At 48.5% G+C, this 23,058-nt stretch overlaps 1 protein-coding gene across 2 annotated transcripts in view; it reads right to left on the bottom strand.

The window, feature by feature from the left end:
• Positions 1 to 23,058, bottom strand: part of jarid2b (jumonji and AT-rich interaction domain containing 2b) — a 75,140-nt gene that overhangs the window by 51,134 nt on the left and 948 nt on the right. The window contains exon 2 of one of the 2 annotated variants that reach the window (XM_086013660.1): positions 22,555 to 22,657. Coding sequence is in view for 1 of the 2 variants with exons in the window: in XM_086013661.1 (XP_085869787.1) it covers positions 6,922 to 6,966 (45 nt within the window). In the remaining variant the exon portion in view is untranslated. Of the gene's footprint in view, positions 1 to 6,921; positions 7,662 to 22,554; positions 22,658 to 23,058 lie in introns of those variants that run through there. The other variant, XM_086013661.1, reaches the window with a different exon arrangement.

The raw sequence follows: 23,058 nt of genomic DNA, 5'->3' as shown, positions 1-23,058 counted from the left end.
ACGCGACGACGCTTGCAACTTCCGCAGACGACCAGACGCTGTCGAATCCATCAAAACCGGAAACTGTCGAGTTGTGCGCTTTCAACGAGGCGTCGTCACACCTGCATTTCTTGTGTCTGATGTGCTAACAAAGTACGCTTATCCAATTTCCTCCCCACGCGCTACTTGTAAAGCCAGGAATGGCGGCGACGTTGACGCGGCGGGGCCTAATTCGATTAGGATTCCTTCCCCTCGACAATGGCAGATTGTCATTTTGGGGAAGAGTGCATGTTCTTGCGGTTAGCGCCATGCGCGGCGGGGCCAGGGACAAATGGTGGCAAGCAGGCCGCGGGAACAAGAACAAGCGCAGATGGTCAGATGAAATGAGTGTCGTGCGATGCGCGGTTCAAATTGGAGCGGCTTCCCATTCCATTTTGGCAGAACAAAAGTAGCACAATTAGAATGGCACTCGACGAGAAACGCAACCACCTCAAACTCGCAGTCAACTAAGCTGCGACCACGCGACAAAGTAAAACATTGACATGACAGTGATGAAAAGACCTCGTGCAGCCACAACACATAGCACCCATTAGCTTTTGTTTTTGGAAAGGGCTGGCCTTGATATGCGGCAGAAGACCGTCTATCGAAAGAGATGACAATATATGTCGAGAGTTACCGATAACAACGACACGACCCTCTAGTAAAACTCAATTCCCTCTGGGAGAACCATTTGATCATTCGCAGTCCATAACTGGCATCAACCTTTGCGTGAACACAAACGACTCTGCATCCCGGCTGTCTCGTGGTAAAAATGTACAATCGCCGATAGGCACGGCGACCAGTCTTGGGCTGAGCGAAATCAAAGTCACGTTGAGAAAATGTCTGTTAGCTAGTGAGCGGAAATGAGCAAGAACCTTTGTTGGAAACAGAATACTTGATATCCATCATCCAACGTTGAGAAACTGTCTGTTAGCTAGTGAGCGGAAATGAGCAAGAACCTTTGTTGGAAACAGAATACTTGATAACCGTCATCCAACTTCAATCATTTCTGTTGATAAAATCTGATCTATTTGCCCGAGGTCAAAGAGATTCTGGACAAAAAGTCATCTGGTGGAAGCAAGGGAAAAGAGTGACTGGATGCCATTGCTCGCCCCCATGACGGCGCCATTTGCACAAAACATACAGTAGCGACAATGAGCATTTCAGCAGCCGTCTCGACGTTTTTATGAGAGGCGGCGGCGACGGCGGCGGCAAATCGATACAGCCTCTTGTTGCCTCGTCCCCCGAGGCTTTTTTTGCGCAACGCCTGTGTCACAATAATGCAGGATCAGACGGCAGGGTGAAAAGGTAGTGGCCGCTTATTAAACAGATGCGGCACCACAGCGAGCCGTTTGTCGGGGAGATGGACGTAAAGGTCAATAGAAGCTCAAGTCGGATTAAAAACTCTTGCGTCCTTTTAGTCTGGTTTCATATGAAGCAATTACTTTGACATAGTCGATCGACAATTCAACTACGCGAGAAGTGAAATAATTGTCTTGACCAAATGTTGATTCAGAGTCACGGTATTGCCAACGCTAAGCCGTGGGACACACACACACACACACACACACACAACTTATACACAAACACACGCGGAGATTCTCGGGGCCCGACCAGCTGTCCCGCCCCCCTCAATCTCCATCCACACCCACGGGAGCAGCGGCGTATAAATCACACGGTGGAATGAAGTCATACGTGACGCACGCACACACAAAAACGGTCGCTCCACTCCTCCGCCACTTTTTTTTTTTTTTTCTTCACCTCCACACAGCAAGACGTAAACGAGCACCTCCTTTGAACAAAGACACCCACCCCACACCTACATTTGTCCGCCTGTAAATACTCCCGGAGCTGCTTTCGGAACGGCTTTATCTCACGGACAGGCGTGCACCTGCAGGCCCTTGCCTGCGCGAGTGCGACCGAGTCGGGAAAGGCCTGAAAGGTTGCAAGCGGCCGATAAGCCGAGAAGGTCGCGTCGCATAACAAGAGTCTGCGCCCCATGCGGCGCGCGACGTAATGGCGCCCCGTGAAAATGTATTCAAACAGGTATGAAAATTAAATGCAGTGCTCCGTTAGAGCAATTTTGCAGGTTCTCCACATGAAAAGTGGATAATGGCAACGATTCGAAACTACCCTTTGCTGGGTTCTGTCGAAGTAAAAACAGAAACCAAAAAACGGTATTATCTCTGTCTTAAAGGGGTTAACGCATCACCTGTGCTCTGTGTAAAAAGGCAGCGCTGGCTAGCTTCTGTGACGGCCACTATGCTGCAATTTTCATGGTCTCTGTGTGAAAGGGGCCATGTGACGATGCCCGTTTATATTCGTCAACTGGAAATCCAACGGCGACCGAGTAATATATTTCTCAAGTAAATCCACAAAGTAAATCCAAAGTATTTGAAATTCAGGTGTGTAAAGTGCTGTAATGATAACAGATGCCTGTCGAAGGTGCATCGCGTCGGATTGCAGATCAGTACAGCTTTTGAGTCGAAGATAAAGATTAGGTGGACAATCTCAAGTAACGCCATAAAAAGCAATTCCTCAATCTACTTTTTGGTCTTGTAGTTTGCGGTGTCACCAAAGCAAAATATTGGTGTCACTCACTGCTCTGCTTCACAAATAGCCGTTTTTTTTCCTTTTTTGGGGGGGGGGGGGGGGGTGTCAGAAACCGGTGTAATGGGGCAAACCAACCCATACTTGAGGAAGTTGGAAACAAACTTTCAGTTCACCGCTTATGATGTCACACATTCATATTCTGCGAGTCTTGAAAGCTCAATCTAAAAGCTCTTAAAACGGCAGGCAACAAAGGGGGAGTCAGCTTTGAAAAAGAAAGGCCTGCCAGTCAATGAATGAATGGCTGCGCACCTGAATCACGTTTGCATGACAACAAAACAAGCTTTCTTTCAGAACGCAGTCGAGAAAACGGACTTGCAACTCATCTGAGGTCACGTTTGTCATTCAAAGGCAGCGTTGTCGCCACTAAAATACGCCGGGTGGTAAACAAACACAAGTTTGCAACGGCTAATGTACATATATGGAAGGAAAACGTAGCGAGTGGCAGAAGCGCCGCACGAGTCCATACGGAAAAGATGCCGAGTCGTCGCCTTTCGCCGGCTCCACGTGGAACATAAACACAAGTGCGGGCCAGTCAAATAAACAGGCAATAAAGCAGTGCTACGCTTTTGCTTTGCTGCGGTCGCCATGGTTACCGGGGGCTGCTGCTGCTGAAAAGTGAGGAGCCCCCCCACACCCCCCTCCGGGCCATGTTGCGCACACGTGAGCATTTGCATTGAAACAGAAGATTCAATGAAGCGCGGCGAGGCTCGGGCACGGCGCTAAAGAAAACAACTCGCTGACCCACGAGCCCACGTCGAGAGGCCCCACATTTCATTTGGGACGGGGAGATAAAAGAGGGGCAAAGGGAGGGCCGGGCCTTTTGCGACGCTGCACTCCGTCCGGCCCTGCTCACTCTATTTTGGTTTCCTGGGCGCATTTCGGCCATCATCATCCTCCTCCTCCTCTTCCTCGGCGGTGGTGCGCCTGATGAAACAATCCCTGACAGCCTCTTTACATTTGCAAAGGCCCCTGCAGCAGCTGTGCTCGTCCCACACTCGCTCGTGCACACGCACACACAAAGTTGGGGTGTGAGGCTCCAGCTGGGGCCTACAGGAAGGAGCGGCCTCGGCGCACAAGCAGCAACACACACACACACACACACACACACACACACACACACAGAAAAAAAACGTCACGAAAGGCAGAGGCGCAAACGCCTTCTCTCGCCATTCTTTTCCCACCGTCGCGAACGCGTGGCGGACAACAACACTGCTACTCGTTAACCTTCGCAAAGACATTTTGGATTCGAGATAATGTCCCAAGCGAAAGCTGGCGCTAGTCCAAGAAGATTGTCAGCTCAGTGAGCATCCGCAGAATTTATTCACCACTGGCATGGAAAGAGGAGTTGAGAACATTCAGCAGACAAGGCTATAAGACAATCATTTCAAATGACAATAATGCCCGCGTAGTCATGAAATTCAGAGAAAAGCCCAGCGGGGGCTACAAAAAGATGTCGGTAATCTGGTGAGCATCGGAAGCATTTGCCGTGTTGCCACTTAGCGGACGGCATCACTGAACCCGCTCCAGGCTGGAAACGGGAGTTCAGAACATCCACAAAAGGCCTCTTGCCATCTCATCAAAAACACTTTCAAATTCATAATCGCCATGTGGTCGGGAAACGGCCCAAACATAGTCGGGCGGCGACCGTGTCATGATTTCCTCCAGGGGACAAAACAGAGGTGGTGCACGTTCCAGTGGATCAGCTTTGCCTGCTTTGCTTTTATTACGCTTAATCAATGATTTCATTACCAATAAAGACGCTGCGGTGTTTATTGGGGTCTTGGGGCGGGGGAGGGGGGCGCTCATGTTTGAGGGGAAATGGTTAAGCCAAGCGTGCATAATTGTCTTGCGCTAATTAAGGGAGGGTACCGGGGGATCAGTGCGGCCCGATTTGAAGCCTGAACGGTTGAGGTTAGTTGAGGGGGGGTTCTGAGTTGTCCTTCCAGGTTTGTTGGAAATTTCGAAGCTCCGACTGCAAGCAGCTGCTGATGAATGCAAGACAGATGTGGAATATGCGCATGCTAGCGGCAGAAAAGCGCCACATCGGCGCAATCACGCCACTCAAGAGCGTTTGAGTGGGAGGTCACTTGCACACTTGCGAGTGGCAACAGCTCAGACGGCACGCTTAGGAAAAACTCGTTCTTCGTCGCTTCATCAAGCCAGAGCGACTGAGAAAACTGGCAAAAATCACTCCAATGATGATTTTAGCCTTCTCAACTATGGCCGTACTGTGAATGTGGCTTCGGAAAGGCGGCGTCGTTGCGACGATGAACAGAATTTTTTTTCTAATTTAAAATCAAAACGTAGCAACTTCTCTGCGTTGCGAAGAAACATCAGAGCAGAAACGACCGTCTATTAGCCATGCTAGTTAGCTACTTAGCTTCCTCGGTAGCAAGTCTTTGATAGTAATCATTGGAGGGACGCTAACTCTCACAACTGGTCTCAGCCTTCCAGTAGTACATTAACATTATTGATTTGTCTGATTGTAGGATACTGTGTGGCTGTATGAAAGTGCACATAGCTACCACCATGTGCCACCCTTGATGGGTTCAGTGTGAAAGGTCAATGGTCATGTCATCTGTTGCAGAAAGAGACTTGTCACAAGTGTTTATCTGGTTGTGGGATTCAGCCTTGACTGGATCCTGTGTGAAAAGGTATATCAGGATTTTGTGGCGAAGATGCAGTTAAGCAAAATATGCCAACAATGGCTTTCAACAAGTATTTTTTTTCTCACGCTGGATGCCAACTAACTATCCGTTGTACCGTGTTCCTGCACAAAACTTGAGCAAAGGCAGAAAAACACTTGGTTTTCTTTGATGGCAATTTTTCTGAGCTCTGGGTGAAACGCTCCCATTTGTCATCAATTTACATCAATTGGGGAAACGAATTAACTGATTGCAGGTTGTGGGTGGACAGAACTCATCTGGTACAGCAATTTCACAGGATCTCGGTGGGAAAACTGCTAATGATGTGTCCTGGCTTCTGGTCACTGAGCGTTGTGTGGAAAAAAAACACACACACATAGATAGCTCCTTGCTGCACTTTTTCTGGATCTCTGTGTAAAAGTCACATTTAGCATTCATTTTCATCAATTTTGACAAGATACTGCCTCGCTGGATTCTGTTTAAAAGCGAAAAGCCGACAGACAGACGCTGGTCTCTTCAGTTGAAAATGTGCGTGCACTTGAACGCACCATCACCACCGTGTATGTGTGCGTGCAACAAACTTTAAATGGCCAGGGGAGACGTGGAACAAAACGACGGCACGGCAACTTGAGCGCTCAAGGACACGTCGTGAGACGACATTTTCCCCAAAATTCGCACAACCCTTGCCAGCTGAGAGTGAAATCACCCACGGCGGCCCGTTCGCCGGCGGCGTTGCACGCTAGCAGAAAATGGTCGCCCGTCGTCACGGACGTGAGCCCCCTCGACCCCCTGCAATGCGACTCCTTTCAACGAGCGGGGCACCCCCCGCCATAAAAAAAGCACATTTGACGCTCAAAAGGCACAATTTTGTTGTTGAGGAAAAAGGACGCTAGCAGGCTAACCGCGCGAGGTTTTGCTTCGATGTTAGCTAGCTAGCAGAAGGTCACGCCAATACCTGCCGAATTCCAAACACCCCCAGAAGGGGCTACCAAAGTGGCATAAGTCGTGGGTACGACCTCACTTTCTCCCCACCCACGGAACACACTTTGAAGTGGGGGATAAAAGCAAGCGGGGGGAAAATGCTGATTTTGCTTGACCCCCTTCCCCTTGCTCGCTCACTTTGACGAGGAAGGGGCTTATTAAAGGGACCACGGACGACAACACGCTCGCGTGGAATTAAAGCCCCCCTCAGTCGGTGTTATTATTCATCAACATTTTCACCCTCCACAAAAAAGTGAGATAACACGAAGCGAGCGAGCGAGCGAGCGAGCGAGCCGAGGGGGTTGCTGAGCCATGGCCGCCGATGCCGACGACGGGGCTCCTCACTGAAACACAAGCCCACAAAAAGCCATTTTAGCTCCAATTTAAAGCTACGTTGTACAAATTTAACACAATTTTACCCAATTAGCACAAAGAGTGGACACAATATAGCCAAACACGCTTACGAAACCAGTGTGCCAGTAAAAGCTCCAAAAGACGATTTAATATTGACAAAATGCTGGATTTTGGTTTCAAATGCAGGGTTTTAAAACATGTTTTGAAAAGGCACAATCCGCCTGCTGGGAGCTTCACCCCTCTCCCCCCCTGCTCCTCCTCCAGATGAAAGTTGAAGCATTTAAGGCGACAAACTTGAAGGTGTACTTACGTATTTCTTCTGAATAATATTCCTTTTGGGTCGTTCTTTGCTCATTATGCACTTTCTCCCCCCCACCCCAAAGAGGAAAACTAAAAACGAGAGAATGGCCACATGAATGTGTCTCCCCCCTCCCCTGAGGAGCACCAGCGAATTTAAATCCCCGAAGAAGAGAGAGAAAAAAAACCCTTTAAAAAAACAGCACAATCCTTCCTTCGCTCGGCGTTTATCCTTCAAAATGGGTTAAAAAACCAGCAGAATGTTCCCGTTGGAGGGCCGCCGATGGACCGAAGCCGAACTCACTCGGGGGTAACATAGCCCAAACAATCGCAACATAACAATAAGTTCCGTTCGGCTGCTCAGGTTCGGATACCAGTTCTTCTTTCACCATCGTCCGCCACCGCCGCCTTGCGTGTTCAAATCCCTCCTCCGGGGGACAATAAATAATGTGAATTAAAAAAGATCGACGACATATGTATCGGTAGAAAAAAAGAAAGAAAAAGAAAAGAAAAAACGAACGCGTCTTGTGTCTCTCTCGCCGGAGCTTCGCTGCTGCGGTCGTCGCGAGAGCTTCTCCAGCGGCACTGGCGAGTCGAGTCCCAGCAGCTCCTTTCTTCGCCGGCGTCAGCCTATCACGACGCGCGGGGAGCAGCGGCAACTTTAAAATGCCCCCGAGGCGGCCCCACGCAGAGAAAGCACACCTAGAGGGACCCCATGGAGCTCTTTCTCTGTCCATGCGTGGCTTTACCATACGTGATCACAACACGTCCCACTAGAAAGGGTGTTTTAACGCCATGAAACTGAAATGGAGCTTTTCTTTTTTTTTTTTTGATGCCAGAAAGCTGGAAAATCAGAGCATTCGAGAGACATGTGAACGCCCCTTAGTGGCATGATACGTTCCATAAACCTCGGAAATCTGAAAAGCCTGAAAAGTGGGAACGTAAAGAATTCGGAGTGTGCTCCATCAAAGCTCGGAATGCTGAAAAACATGATACGTATTTACTATGCGTCACATTCGACAGAGTTCTACTGATATTATGCAGATTTTAGTTCCAGAAAGCTGGGAAATCAGACCATTGAAGGGACAAATGAAACCCCCTTTAAATTGTATTTATTATGGTGCTTTCCATAAACCTCTGAAATCTGAAACACATGAAAGCTGTGAGCACGGAATTCATAAGAGTGTTATAAGTTATAATTACTAGGGTGCGCTCCATAATCCCTTGTAGTGTACAAAACATGATACGTATTTACGATTCGTCTCACTTAAAATTGAGTTGTGGGTGCCATTAAATCTTAATGGAGATTTTCATTCCAGAAAGATGGCAACTCCATGAACTCGGTGGACAACTGAATGACCCTCAAAGTTATAGTCATTATTTTGTTGCGTTTTATAAAACTCGTAAATCAGAAACATATGAACGATTTTTACAATCCCGTAATTCTTTAAATTCATTAAAGTGCAAATTGTATTGCCTGAAAACGAATGCCGCATTCCATGAAACTGGGAAATCTGAACAATCTCTCCCGACTCGGGATGGATGCTAATGCTGCCTTTCAAAAAATGGGGAACTCTGAAAATTTCAGACGTCTGAAATCGGAACAATACAATGTATTGCAAAGTCGGACTTATGAAGCATGATCTGAGCAATCGGAATGTTACACATTTTCAGCAATGCCATAACACAACTGCAATTAAAACGGAAATGATGATGCTTTTACTTGGGCCATATAGCACTTGTGTGACCGCTTGTCTCTCAGCATTAAACACAATCAGATCGGAAGCTTAAGAAGTTGGGGAAGAAACAAAAGGGGCAAAACAATAAAAGTCTGAGGCTTCTCAGTGTTTATGTAAATTGACCCCACCAACCCCCACCCTCTACTCGCAACCAACCCCCCAGCATTGTGTCCTAGCAGAAAACTGCAAGGTCTAGCTCTTAAAAAAGTCAGACCTCAATTGCGCCACATTCTGCGCCCTCATGCTAATTTTGCTAATGCTATTCCGTTGTACAGTACAAGTCATTAAAGTAAAAGATCCCTAATTTTTTTTTTTTTTTTTTTCCTTTTCATGAACACTCGTCATCTACACGCTTGAAACTGGAGCCAGGAGTTATTTACAGTGTCCTAATCTGTCCAATCATTATTCATTTTGCACCTCGATCAATGTCCGTCTGTACCGACAGCCTCGGGAGTCCTGCAGGCTATTCTGAGGCTGCTTTTCGCTGCCCCCGCCACCCCCTCCCGTGCCTCCCCTCGGTGTTGGTTTGCTCGGGGGTCTCCAGCCCCGCTGGCTGGTGCTGACATTTGGGCCGCCGTCGATCGATGAGACGAGCTGCCCTGGGATCTTGACGTCATTAGCGCAAATGCAAGGCTACAGCGCTGAGGGCCGCCATTGTTGTTTTGGTCGTGACAAACTCGCATAGAATGCACACCGAACGTTTTCGATGTTTACAAAAACAATGTCCGTTTCAAAAAGCGTTGCACTGCGACGGCTGACATTTTAGCTGTGACGTCCTCGTACGTGCTACATGAAAACAGTTGAAAACAGTCTCCAAACATTTTTGTTTTTGCATTGCTGTTAAGGCAACAAACATCTACAATGACAAAATTGCTATCCAATGTCAGTAAGATTTCTGGCGTTGACAGTACACAAAATCGCTAACCATGTCGTTTTCAAAAACCTGCACCGTTAGACGTGTCTGCTCAGGCTTAGCGTTTACATGAAAACGGTTTAAAACATTGTTCCAAACATTGGCGCGTTCGCATCGTCGTCCTGTCAACAAATGTCCAAAACACACAATTGGCACAATTGTTATCCATCTCTGGTTACAATCGCGTAAAGTATACGAAGCATTCGTGCCGCACTGGTCGAAGGCCAGAAAAACGATTTACATTTGCGCACGGCAACGGCCAGACCGGCTCGTGTATTTCTCTTTTTTCTTGCTCTTTCAAGTGACTTGTGGATTTAAAAGTGCTATTTGGACACTCGTATAAACGGCAAAGCCAACAAATTTAAGAGCGTGTGTTTAGGAAGTGCGCATGTGTGTGCGTGTGTGTGCGTGGTGGAGACGGCCAGGAATTGATTAGAGCTTTCACTCTCAATGTGGTTAATTGCCCAGTGAGGCTTAGCAGACGGTGCTGGCTAGATTGATGTCCGATATCCAAGAGGAGGGGGAGTCAGTGTGTTCGTGCGTGCGTGCGTGCGTGCGTGCGTGAGTGTAATGGAGGCTGGGCTGATTCAGGCAGCATTGATAAGGGGCCAAGAATTCTCCAATTAATGTTGAAAGATGGAATGCTTAAATGTCTCACACGACTGTGGACTGATAAAGCCCAAAAGAATTTTCCAGGGTTGGCAGAAAAAGTAAATAATAGAGGGGGGGAAAAAAGAAACCAAATTTCACAAAAATAGAATCAGGGTGGGTTTGTTTTGCTTTGACGCTAAAGTTTGCGCAGTGTCAGTTTGCAGGTACTGTGTCAACGCCAAATAATTAGATTCAAATAAAATAACAAAATATAAGGATGGAAAGTCCACGTTTTTTTCTGATGATAGACGAATGAGTATATGAAAAATAAATCCTATTAAAAATGAGGCACCTGCTTAAAGTCAACGTAAAACAATTGGGGGGGAAAAACACACACACACACAAAATGGCTCCTTTGACCTTGAAGTGGCGGGCGGCCATGTTGCTCACAACCTTCCAAGAACTTCAGTAACTCTTCATTGTCAAAGCCACCTGCTTAATGCCTCATTTGTTTGCTTATGAAATTGCTTATGAAGTAGCACGCTCACTCCCCGAGGCTGCCCATGAGCGACACGGTGAGTGGGGTGTCTGCAAGTGGACCCCCCTTTTTGCGGAGCCTCAACACACCCGCAGGCCCGCACCTCAAAGTGTCCTTGGGGGCCCCAAAACTGGGATGAGGTGCCCTAAGTTGACCCATCTGGAAGGTAAACGCGCAAGCGTGTGAAGATCACAGCCTCGGCCCGATTTGCGGGCGGCGCCCGAGGGCGCGGTTTGCGTTTGGCTAATGAGGCGCCCATCCCAACGCTCACCTGGCAGCCCTGCGCAGGTTTGCCTCACGCCCCTTCGCGGATCCACCGCCAGCTTTGCAACTTTTTCCCTTTGTGGTCTCGTTCTCTTCGCTGTGTTGTCCATGTCCGCGTCAGGAAGACAAAGACCACGTCACACCAATCACATTTGGGATACATGCTTTGATACCATCGCTGCCCAAATATGGTCATTTCCTTTTTCTTCCCAAATCAATACTATTCGACTGTGCCCAGGCCATCTCCATTATTAAAGCACTTAAAGTGTTGAAGGCAGCTTGCAAACAAATCTCTTCCTTCTCTTGAACTGGCTGACAAGTGTCGTAAAAAAGTCCGCCCCTTCCCGTGCAGCTGTATGTCGGCTCAAGTTTGATAGTCTGGGTCTTTTCCGGATGTATAACGCCGGCCGAAAATAGTTCCGATGAGATACACATGAGTAAGCCTGTTTTGTTGGAAAATGCAGAAGGAAGCAGTCGGCCGCGAAGGTACATTTGCGTGCAGATTGATTTCCGTATATGAAACAATCAGCTCTTCGTTTTCTTTACTGCATTACTCGTGGTGGCTCTTTGAGAAAGAGTTTGGTGACGATGATGCAACATTCTGTTGTGCTTTTTGGTGCTACTTGCAGGCAGAGATTGTCACGAGCGTGCCTCAATTTCACCTTTTGCAGAAGATGTGGAGTTCAAGCGGACCTAATTCTGCAGTATATCCCCAATCCGAAAATCCCGCCACTGCGTGAGGTACTTTCATGGCAATGGCCTCCCGCGGTGAGGATAGCACTCAGCCATGCATCCTTCCCCCAGCCCTCACACACACAAATCTATCCTTATTCACTTAGTTCAATTACAATTGCGCGTCTTTCAACTGCAAATCAGACCAGAGCTGACAATCAAGCAAGAGCTAACCTGCACACTCGCACCTCACGTTGCAGCCAGCCTATTAGCCACGAGACGTATGGAGCTAAATTACAGCGCGCCCCCGGGGGAGATGCAAATGAGCAGGACCTCCCGCGTGACGTACCTTGGTTTTTATCATGCAAAACATGTTGGCACGATCAGCGAGGGGGCCATGTTGTGAGCAGGTGATCACATTTTGTTTCACTAACTTTGGTCAAAAGGTGTCCCAAAAATCCCGGCGAGCGTAATAAAAAGCCATGTCGGCTTGTTCTGAGTGACACGTGCGCATCAAATGGCGCTAGTGGTGCACTTTGAATTTTAACGTGGGGAGAAACCTTCTCCTAACGTGGATTCTCCTCCGTTTTTCCGAGCGCCTCGCTGCATCTTTGTGTGTCGGACCACCCAGGCGGCACCCCCACCTTGGCGGGCTCCAGCTGTTCCCCTGCTGTGGCTCCAGTTTGTGTTACTTTGTTTTCGCATGGCTAAGGTTGAGGCAGCACCCCCCACCCCCCCTCCACCTCCAACCACCAACCCCCGCCAACACCCACCCAAGCGACCCACTTTCTTTCTCCGTTTTCCTTGCTACGATGAAGAAGAAGAAGAATCGGGGGAGCTTTTGTGTACCGTGCAGGTGCCCCGGCTATGGGGGATATTCAGACAGAGACCCCACTCCCCCTCCCCACCCCAAAAGCAACCCTCCACCACCATTCTTCCCCCACCTGTGGCAGGTCTTGACCCACATGAGGCAGTCAGTCACTCCTGAGCTTGACAAGCTTTTTGTGTGCGGCAGACTCCAGCCCAGACTGGTTTCGGCCGCCAGACGGTGGAACCCGGAAAGGTCGGGAAGCTCGGTGCCGAAACCGACTTGGACTGGAAAATAATGACGATTGGCCACGCACATTGGGAGATTCATTTATGGATGCCTTGCGGCGTTAAATGGCGAGCCTGCAGAGGCTTTTGAGGCTGCGCAGATCGTGGTCGTGGATTGGACTTAATCACTTGAGACCATCAAAAAGTCTTGCCATTTGCTTCCGAAATGGTTCATGGTTGTAGCGCCACCTGGGGCATGTGGCAGTTTTTTGGTGTTACTTTAAAACAAATAAAGAGGCAAAGTGTTTGCGGTCATAGCCGGATGCTTATATCCCACATTAAACTTCCAAATTGCCTCTCACTCAAGCGTTATGTATGAAAAAGAAAAAAGAAAAATCAATTTTGCACTGACGCAAAGCGCATCACGTGTGTTAATTCCGCCCTGTTATCTAGCATATCAAAGCCAATTTATCCCGATTTAACATCAGTTCGCAGCCCAGCCAAGAGGAAAAGCACCGGCGGATGAATTAATGATCCCCCCCCCCAGACCCCCCCTCCTCTCACTGCCATCTTTATTAAAAGTAACCTTGCTGCTCCTGCAAAAATGAGTTTCATCCCTTCCCGAATGGATGCAAGAAAGCTTAATCAGATTGCTTCCAGATTAAAAAAAAAAAAAAAAAAAAAACCTTCTGAGGTAAACATCCTCCCCGCCAATTACATTAATTATCATTACTTTCAATTACGACCCCCAGCCAGGGCCTGTCACCGCGGAGGGCACCTTCCTGTGGAGGAGATGCCACCCGCCGCTACCGAAGCCGTCACCGCCACTAACGTCGCCAAAGAATTGTCAAGGTAGGCTCGCTGCGGCGCCATCACGCCACCCAAGCCATCACTCCCGTCACGCTGTCAAGGGCACCTCCCAGTAGACAAGACGCAACTACCTGCCGGTGCCACCCCGGCCGATGCCGTCACCAGCCCGGCCACACTGTCGAGGACAGCTCCCAGTAGAGCGGACGCCACCTGTGGCATCAGTCCCGCTACTGCGACCACAACCACCAACTCCCTCATGCTCCATGTCGGCGTCTTCCTCTCCATGCTCTCCTACTCGCGACATCAAACGTCCATTTCAGCCACATGAAATATGGAGAGGCTCCTCATGAATTGTTTACGGGCCGGCGGCACCTGCTGGGCACGGGTGGCCGGGTTAATATCTGTTCCGGATTGTCAAACACACTCCCGTCATCAGGTCATAAGGTCTTGAAAGCCTCTTTCACACCAGGACACCCGACGCTTTCGCACAGCGTCCTGCAATTATGTGACGTCAGTAGCACGTATGAAAAAATGGTCCGAAGATCAGCCAGTGTCAAAGTTCACACCCCGGGTAATCCCCTCACACACAAGTCGTCCTAAGCTCAACAAAGGTTGGGAAACGCTGCCTTGCCAGGCTTACCAGAACTGAATGTTGCCAAAAAGTGGCATCTACGCAACGTTTGACAATAGACATACACCCCCCAAAAAAACGTACTGTACCAATCATACGAACAGGAAGCAGCGCAAGGCAGCACTTAGCGTCAACATAAATGCGCTAATGCGCTAATGTACGGCGCAGCGAGCCCCGGTGGCGTTCCGGAGCGCCGAGGATACGCCTAGAAAGCCGCCAGTCGGACTTTTTTTTTTTTTTTTTTTTTATCTTTCCCCTTTTGTGATTGATGGTGAAGAATACGAGCACGTCGGAGAGGCCCGCTGACTGAAAGTGCTTCGCTGCAGCTCGTGCGCTCATAATGGAGCACTTGGGATCGCAGCACTTGAAAAATGATGCCGATATATTATTCATCTCTTCCCCTCGCGCCCACCGTGCCATTAGCGTATATTGCCCGACAGCAGCCCGGCCAGAATATCAATGTTGCACCTTCATCCCCGGACGTGTCTTCCCCCCTGCCATGTGTGTCCAGCTAAGCAGCATGCGGCTAACGCGTGAAGCTAATCTAGTCGGATAGTTTCAAGAAAAAACTGGATGCTGTAACAGTACACAGTACGTGCTTGTGTCTGCGTAAACAGACCAGTGCGATGGGGGCATCAGAAGATATTGCGTTTTCTTGTCTGTCAGCTTGAGATAACGATGTTCCCACCACAAGCATCAACTACTTCTCCCTTTCACACACACAATCAGACCTGCCAATTAGAGATTAGCCTTCCTTCCGAGGGGCGTGGCCATCTGGCTGACCGCTGTCCAATCAGGCCTGACCTTCCGGGACAAGCAGCCAGCCAGGATCTTATTCCGTTCCAGATCCCACCGAGCTGCCAGGCTGCGGGGGGGGGGGGCTGGGGCCGCATGTGACGGGACCAACTGTCGACACACATGGTCGCTCAAGTCTGCCCATTCATGTGCCCACTTCCCTGGCCGAAATGACCGCCTCCACTCAGAATGGCAGACTTCCCGTGGCTTCTTGAGACTTTTTGGTGGGTCGACTGACGATAGGCATGCCCACCAAATTTCATGCTGCTACGTCAAACCGGCTTTGGAAGCTGAATTTTTAAAGATAATCGGAGAGTCAAAAGGAACCAAAGTGTCAGACTTCCTGCGTCTCTCTGGGCAAGGCTTTTCTGTGGGCCTACTCATGACAGACACGCCGAGAAAATGTCATGCCGCTAAGTGAAACTGGTGTCAGGAGCTGAATTTTCAAAAACCTTTACCACACACAATTAATGAGGAAAACACATTTTGCCAATTTCGCATTGTCCATCTGTCTGGTATAAGTGAAAAGAAATCTCTCAAAATCTAGAAGGACCCCAGGAAATGGTGAAGATGATCCTAAAATGACTGCTTCCATCCAAAAGGGCCTATCCCTGTTTTTCTTATTTTTTCAACATGACTTCTTGAGACAGGCGGCACGGCACGGCGGTCGACTGGTTAGCACGTCCGCCTCACGGTTCAGAGGTCGTGGGTTCGATCCCGGCTCCGGCCTCCCTGTGTGGAGTTTGCACGTTCTCCCCGTGCCCGCCTGCCTGCGTGCGTGCGTGGGTTTTCTCCGGGTACTCTCATTTCCTCCCACATTCCAAAAACATGCATGGTAAGTCGATTGGACACTCTGAATTGCCCCTAGGTGTGATTGTGAGTGCGGATGTTTGTCTCTGTGTGCCCTGCGATTGGCTGGCAACCGATTCGGGGTGTCCCCCGCCCACTGCCCGAAGACTGCTGGGATAGGCTCCAGCACGCCCCGCGACCCTTGTGAGGATAAGCGGTATAGATAATGGATGGACTTCTTGAGACTTTTTAAATGTGTCTCCTCATAATAGACGAGTCCAGCACATGTCACGAATGAAACTGCCTAGCTTCCGCTACACTGTCTGGATGACAATCAGTCACTTAGCTAATTCCTGGCGAAACGTAGGCGCCGAATTACAAGCGTTGCACTGTCTACTGATAAAAACGTCTGTCGGACCGTCCCCTCACACGCCAGACGACAGAAGCGACACAGCGTAACCCTCAGCGCCGCAGGTGCTTTAGCTAAACCCTGCTCGGTCACACGCCATTAACCTCTTTTGTTTTGGACATAAAGAAGCTTCAGGTACTCAGGTGCGGACCTTGACAAAAAGTCCTCCTTAGTCGATTTACTTTGTGTTGAAATACTTTTACCTCCCATCCCGTGGCAGGCTCGATGGAGACAAAAGCTCCAGAGGAAGTGGCTTGTGAGTCAGCGTCGGTTTGCTTGGAGCTACTCGGCAACGCAGGCTCTGGAAGCCATAAAGGCTGTAGGGCCCGCCTGGAAGCATTACCCACGTCCAGCGACCGGGCCGGTCCCGTCGCGCCTCGCTTTTAAAGAGCCGGAGCGCTTGACAGAAAGCAACAGCAAGCGTACGCTAGCGGATGCTAATTGACGTCCAAATATTTACAGGGACGAAGGGGATAAGATGGCCTTTTTCTTTTTTTTAGTAATGTTCAGCACATGCGGAGGAAGGCCCGCTGTTGTTATTGTCGCGCCTTGATGTGATTTAGCGCTATTGTTCTTCTCGACAAAAGGGCCATGTGTGGAAGGATCGGTCGCCAAAGGCCCCGATATGCTGACGTCGCCGCTTTTCTGGGTGTATTTGTTAACACGTGGGCTAACTCTGCGGTGATGTTACAACCCGCGACATGATGCAGAAGTATGCTTTCTGTTAGCAAAAAGCATGAAGCCGTGTGGTTGCGAGGACATGGGGATAGAGGACTTCTCCAAAGCAGATGCTGCGACGCTATGTGAAAGCAGATACAGTTGTCGCAACATGCCGCCTTTGCTCTGTGCGAAAGGTTACTTCGACGGCTATGATTCCGCAGTTTTCCCGGCAATTGTGCATTTGACGCTGTCGCCTGCTTGCGACAAAGACAAAGTTATTTAAGAAAGTGCTCCCCGATGGAGGACGCGCGACACAATACTGTACGCCATGCTTTAAATTCAAATCACGGCATTGGATCGGTTTTGTGGAGGGCCGGCCGCACCGAGGTCCCTTTTGTGCCGTTTATTACCGCAGACGAGCTCGGAGCCCCCCCAGCCCCCTTTGAAAATTCCAGACAAAAGCCGGCGAGAGGCTTCTTGACACTTCTACCGACGCTTCCTTGAGGGCGGCGCTAATTACATGTGGCGCGCTACACAACGCTCTAATTGTGGCGGGGCTATAAATAGAGCGGTTTGTTGTGAAAGCATCATGTCGGCGACGTTGTCGTGACAATCCGTGTATTAGGTCCCCTTTGTTTCTCTAGGAAAGAATACACTTACTATAAATATTAGCGAGTTTGACACAGATTGTTGACATTTGGGCTCTCGCAATATTCTCCCGGTCTCATGCAGCTGACTACAAAGATCCTCAGTGTCCAAATTACGTCAAAATACATGTTATGCAAACTGGTTATTATTTCAAATATGATCTTAAAGACACGCGACTGTAGTTGCAACTTTGAAGGGGAATTTCTGTTCCCGAGAGGCTCTAAAACTAATCCTGTTGCATGAAAATAAAGCCGCAAGCATCTGAATAGGATACCCGCTTCGGATTTGGGCGAATTCCCTACTCGGGAGTTGGTCAGGGTTTGGAACTTGCCTGAAATGGCGGCTTCAACCCAAAATGGCCGACCTCCTGTTGGATTTCCAGCATGGGTCCTTGAGCCTTATTTGAGGATCCTGTTATGATGTCCATGTACCCCCAATTTCACCAGAGACACAAAACTCCAGATGCTTCCTTAGTTTACTTTAAGACTTACAGCCATAGGGCATAGACATGATAACAAAAAAGAAGAATTAGGTGGCCAAGGAGGAGGAGCAGCACAATGGCCACTGAATTGCAGCAAAAAAAAGGTGGCAAAAACATGACTTGACTTGTTTGCATTGTATTGTATTTAATTGTAACATTACTGTGTGGTTTTATAAAGTACAACATTATAGAGTGGCATTTTATATTACAGCGGATAGTTCAACACTAGTAAAAGTGTAAAACAAAGTCCCATGTTGAAGCCGTTCATTCAAGTGTTAGCATTTCGCACACAAAGAGAGAGACCGCGCGTCCCGTCCCGTCCCGTCCCGTCTCGTCTCGTGCCGCCACACTTCCACGCGATCTCTGCGCAGTGGCGGCGGTGAGGCTGGTGAGCTCCTAATGATAGCTTTGCCCTGGGCCACAGACTAAATCAGGGCTTGCTGGGTAAACCCACTCGGTCCCACCACTTAACCCGCGCTCTCTCTGTCAAACTACCCCCACCGCCACCTCCCGCTGCCAAACACTAAACATCGCCACGCATTCATATGCAAATTGAACAGGATCGCCCGACCACCACCCTTTGATTCGTGGCTCTCTGGAAATAACCGGCGGAAAAGAAGAAGAAGAAAAAAAAAAAAACCCTGTTACAGAAAATCTAATTACTGGGTTAGGCCCACACAAATGGGACTTCAAACGGGCACCTCGCAGTCCAACGGAAGTGGTAACAAATTGAATGTGTGGTCTGCAAAAGCGTGTCATTGACTTCAAACTGAGACACTGGGCAACATATCGTTTCTCATCGTTTTATGCAATCTCAGTTCGTAGACACTATCAGTCACACAGGGACACCCCAGGGTTCACTGCTGAGCCCATTTTTCAAACTCAGTTGCTAATCAAACCGGCAGCACCTAGGCACGTAGACGGCCTTCGGAGTATATTGTAAAAGCGATGTGACGATAAGTAGCCTAGAGATGCCGACTTTCACCAGGAATAGCGCTCTGGTAGACTCTTGATGTGGTCGCTCCTCAATTTTGGATTGCCAACCAAAGCAGCAGCACTTGGGAGACATTAAATAGACTCTGTCTTAGAGATTGTTTGTAACAAGCTGCATGCGCGGTATTCAAGATGATCTTACATTATGCGGGGACGACGCCTTGAACAACAATTGGGGTACCGGTCGACGGGTGGTGATTCCACCCATGGTTATATTTTTTAATTCCTCTCAACAAAATACAACTTACGACAGAGAACGCATGACTACCGTGTTGAGAAAAAAGAAACGGCCCCGCCCCGCCGCCACTACATCAACGCTTGGATCTGTGATCCATGAAATGGGGAGTAAGAGCTGGAGGCGCAGCGTGATAGCTATGATGGATGGCAGGGATCAGGTAGCCGCCGGATAAGAGTCGCGCTGAAACTAACCTGGGTGAAAACAAGTCTGCGCTAGACCAGACGCAACCACGGACCTTTTGGCCACAAGAGACGGCGCCGTTTCCAAACAAAGCCGCCCATGCCGCTTCGCTGAGGCTGAGCTAGTAGAAGGTGAATAACCATCCCCCAGATTTGGGATGGAAACAAGTTTGACACTGGTAATGTGGTGGGGTAGCGCTCGCCTTTTGAGTCCCGCAACATATTCACGAGACGTAGCATGAGGCTGCACATCTCGCTCCACGCGCCCACTCACACGTACGCACAGCACAGGCGGCAGCACGTGGAGCGTCGCTAAGTGAAACAATGTGCTGAGTCCCACATTGCGCGGGGCTCTCCTTTGGATTCTGGCACGAGGAAACGTGACTGCGGCGTGCTTACGTGGCGCTCTAATGGCCTGGGAAAACAGGAAATTGCGGCCTGTCTGCTCACATGTAATGTTTACGCTCCAGTCACATTTACAGTGGAAGCTCATTCAGCGCCCACTCACTTGTCCACATTCAGTGACTTTTTTTCCCCCCGGGGTTTGCTTCCTCGGCTCATTTGATGATGTTGTGGCAACAGGCGCAGAGGAGAGTCGTGCTGCTGAGTGACTAACTCAAGTCTCTGGGCAAAATATGAGCACTCCTCCTCTCTAATGGACAGTATGTCAGTGACTGTGCCACTTTCTTTTTAAATTTTTTTTTTTTTTAAAGGCTCTGCCCAAGTAGTTAACGAGCAAACCAACCAACTCATTGGCTATCCAACCAACAAACCCACCCACTCATTACTTAAACCCGCCAAGTCACTGATCAACTGGCTGGCCAAACGAGCAGCCAAGCAGCTAACCGACCAAATAAGCAACTAACTGACTCAACTACACATGAACTCACAACCATACAAGCAGCCGACTGACTAATTAGCCAACTCATTCGACAACCAATGAATCGGCTGACCTTGGTAACCACCCAGCCAACCAACTGGCTGACTGATCAATCATCCAACCGTCTACCTAAACCAACCAACCAACCAACCAAATAACCCAAAATGAATGTACTATAGAATCAACAAAGCAAGTAACTGACAGACGTCGAAACCCGCATCTGGCTAAATGGCCGATCATAATACTGTACTGTTAAATCCAAATCGAGTTGTGGGCTAAAATAATGGCAGCCCCCCACCGGCCAGTACCCCCTTCCGACCCCAATCGATGCCTCCTCTCATCTACAGTTGAGTCAACAAAGGACGAGTGGAGAAGACGGTCAGGAAATGACGACGAGTGCTTTGCGTCCCGTCTTTGTCAGCCGGCGTGTGTTTGTGTGTGCGTGCGTGCAATGGAAACCCCCAAAGTTGGCCCCGTGACAAGTGACCACCCCCTGCCCTCCAGCCCCCACAACCCCACCCCGCCACCACCGTCTCCACAGAGGAGAAAAGGCCGACCCGGGGAAAGAAAGGGAAGAATGGAGCGAGCGGGTTGGGAGGGAGGGATAGTCCAGCTGTAGACAGCACAATGCGAGCGGGACCTTGGCACCGGCTCAAAGGCGCCCCGAGCCAGTGCCTCCCACTGAACCCACCCCCCCGTCATCCGTCCCTGACAAATGAAAAGCGTTTGGTGCTGAGGAAGGAAGGGCTGGCGTGGGTGTGTGTGTGTGTGGGGGGGGGGGGCGTTTGGATTAGGAATCGGCAGCTTAATCCTGATGATTACACCCAAAATAAATATAAGTGATTTCCACACACACGCCAGCGGCCAAAAGGTGGAACATTATCAAATGCCAACGCTACCTTATAATTATTCATAACCTTACCAACTAGCGAGCTAACTAACTAAATGAGTAGCTAACTAATTAATTCAAATGACCTTTCCTAGCCTGTGAGGAAATGTCCATAGTGCTAGTTTGATTTCCAGTCTGTCCACTACTGGATTGAAAGCACCACCATGGCTGAGTCACCAGACTTTCTCAGCAGTAAAAAATAGACCAGAGGAACATGCCCCGAACATCTGCACATCCCTCCCTTTTCTTTTTTTTTGTTTTTTACCAGCGTGTGAAAGGGAATACCCTGCCCCATGGGTGAGAGTTAGACAACCCCCACATTCCAGCACACTCTGTCCACCCACCCGTCCGCCACCCCCAAACTCTCCTCAACCCTGACAAAAAAAAAAAAAAATCTGTCAGCGTGTTTACGCTCACTGGGGTGACCGTCTGCACTGGCCAACTGTCGCCACCGCGTTTTGCTCAACTGATTTAATAGCGCTGCCATTTACATGTGCGGCACGTTTCCGGTAAATAAACGCGCGCGGCCATTGGTGCGTTCACTTACCATTCAGCCAATTTACAGCCTGCATTTTGGGGGTTTGTAAGGATTGAGGTCTTTAAAAAAAAAATCAAAAATCAAATAAAGTCCGCTCTAGTGACGTGAAAAGGCAAAATGTTCTCTCTTTAGCTGTGCTCCCACCAATATCCTGACTGTACAGAATTCTCATTTAGACAGAAAAACTAAATATTTCATGAAAAATACACAATTACTAAATGGGGAAAAAAGAGAGAGAGAAAAAAAAGAAATATATATTTATACATATATTTTACAAAATACAAAAATGTTGAATGGGGGAAAAAAAAGACAAAACACGCAAAACACAAAATGGAGAGAAAAAACGATTGAATCGCTTGCTGGAAAAAGAAAAAACCCGGAAATTTTAAAAAGAAAATTCGAAAAAAACCTGACCTTAAAAATGCGAAATGAAATATTAGAAACATTAGAAACAATAGATTGCAAACAGCAAGTTTGACAGCGAAAAGCCTTCCTCCAATTGTGTCACTCTTGAAGCGCTTTCACGACGACACTCACTTTATGGGCTCACATTGTACACTTCCTGTCGTCACCTCACCTCGCTTGAAAAGAAAAGAAAAGAAAAACGACAGCCGGCCCGTGGCACAAACGCTTGCCCTGGCCTGCGCAATCAAAACACAAAAACAAGACGACCAAAGACACCATTAGGACCAGCAAAAAACTGCACTTCTCATTGTGTTCTCATGTCAGACTGACGCTCGAAATAAATTAGCCACCGGCGTAAACCAAGTGTGTGCGTGTGTGTGTGTAGGGAAAAAAAAAACCCTTCGACTTTGGGATGAGAGGCAATAAAAATGAGTGGGGCTTTTGTAAGCGCGGGAATTTAGTGGAGGGATTCAATTCTTTGTTGTTTTTTTTTTACAGCTATGGAATGGAACGGTCGTGTGTCCAAAATCCAAATACTTTTGTCCTTACCTCAACACGATCACAAGTCTCTCAGGTGATGATGTCACAAATGCTCACACATTCCGAGACATGCTCCGAAATCCAGCAGGAAGCTTTCCCACATCTGTCCAGGCTAAAAAAAAGCATAAATTCAGTATTGGACAAAAAACACATTCGTATTAGACATAGAGGGAAAATAGAACGAGAAATCAAATCAAATAAAAAAGTAGGAAGAAAAATACATACATATTAGAAACATCTTATTACACAAATATTTGATGACCATTTTATCTTATAGAAACAATACAAAAAATGTTGCATTGAGAAAATATAAAAATGTACAAATTAAATGAAAAAGCACACAAACATACATATGCCCTGCGATTGGCTGGCAGCCAATTCAGGGTGTCCCCCTCCTACTGCCCATAGACAGCTGGGATAGGCTCCAGCACGCCCCGCGCCCCTTGTGAGGATAAGAGGTATCGATAATGGATGGATGGATGGATGGACAAACATACATACATACCGTATTTT

The sequence above is a fragment of the Filicampus tigris genome, chromosome 18 (assembly GCF_054856515.1).
Source record: "Filicampus tigris isolate MCC_2025a chromosome 18, RoL_Ftig_1.0, whole genome shotgun sequence".
Lineage (NCBI taxonomy): Eukaryota > Metazoa > Chordata > Actinopteri > Syngnathiformes > Syngnathidae > Filicampus > Filicampus tigris.
Note: the sequence above shows the minus strand (reverse complement) of the source record. Positions and strands in the feature narration are given on the sequence as shown.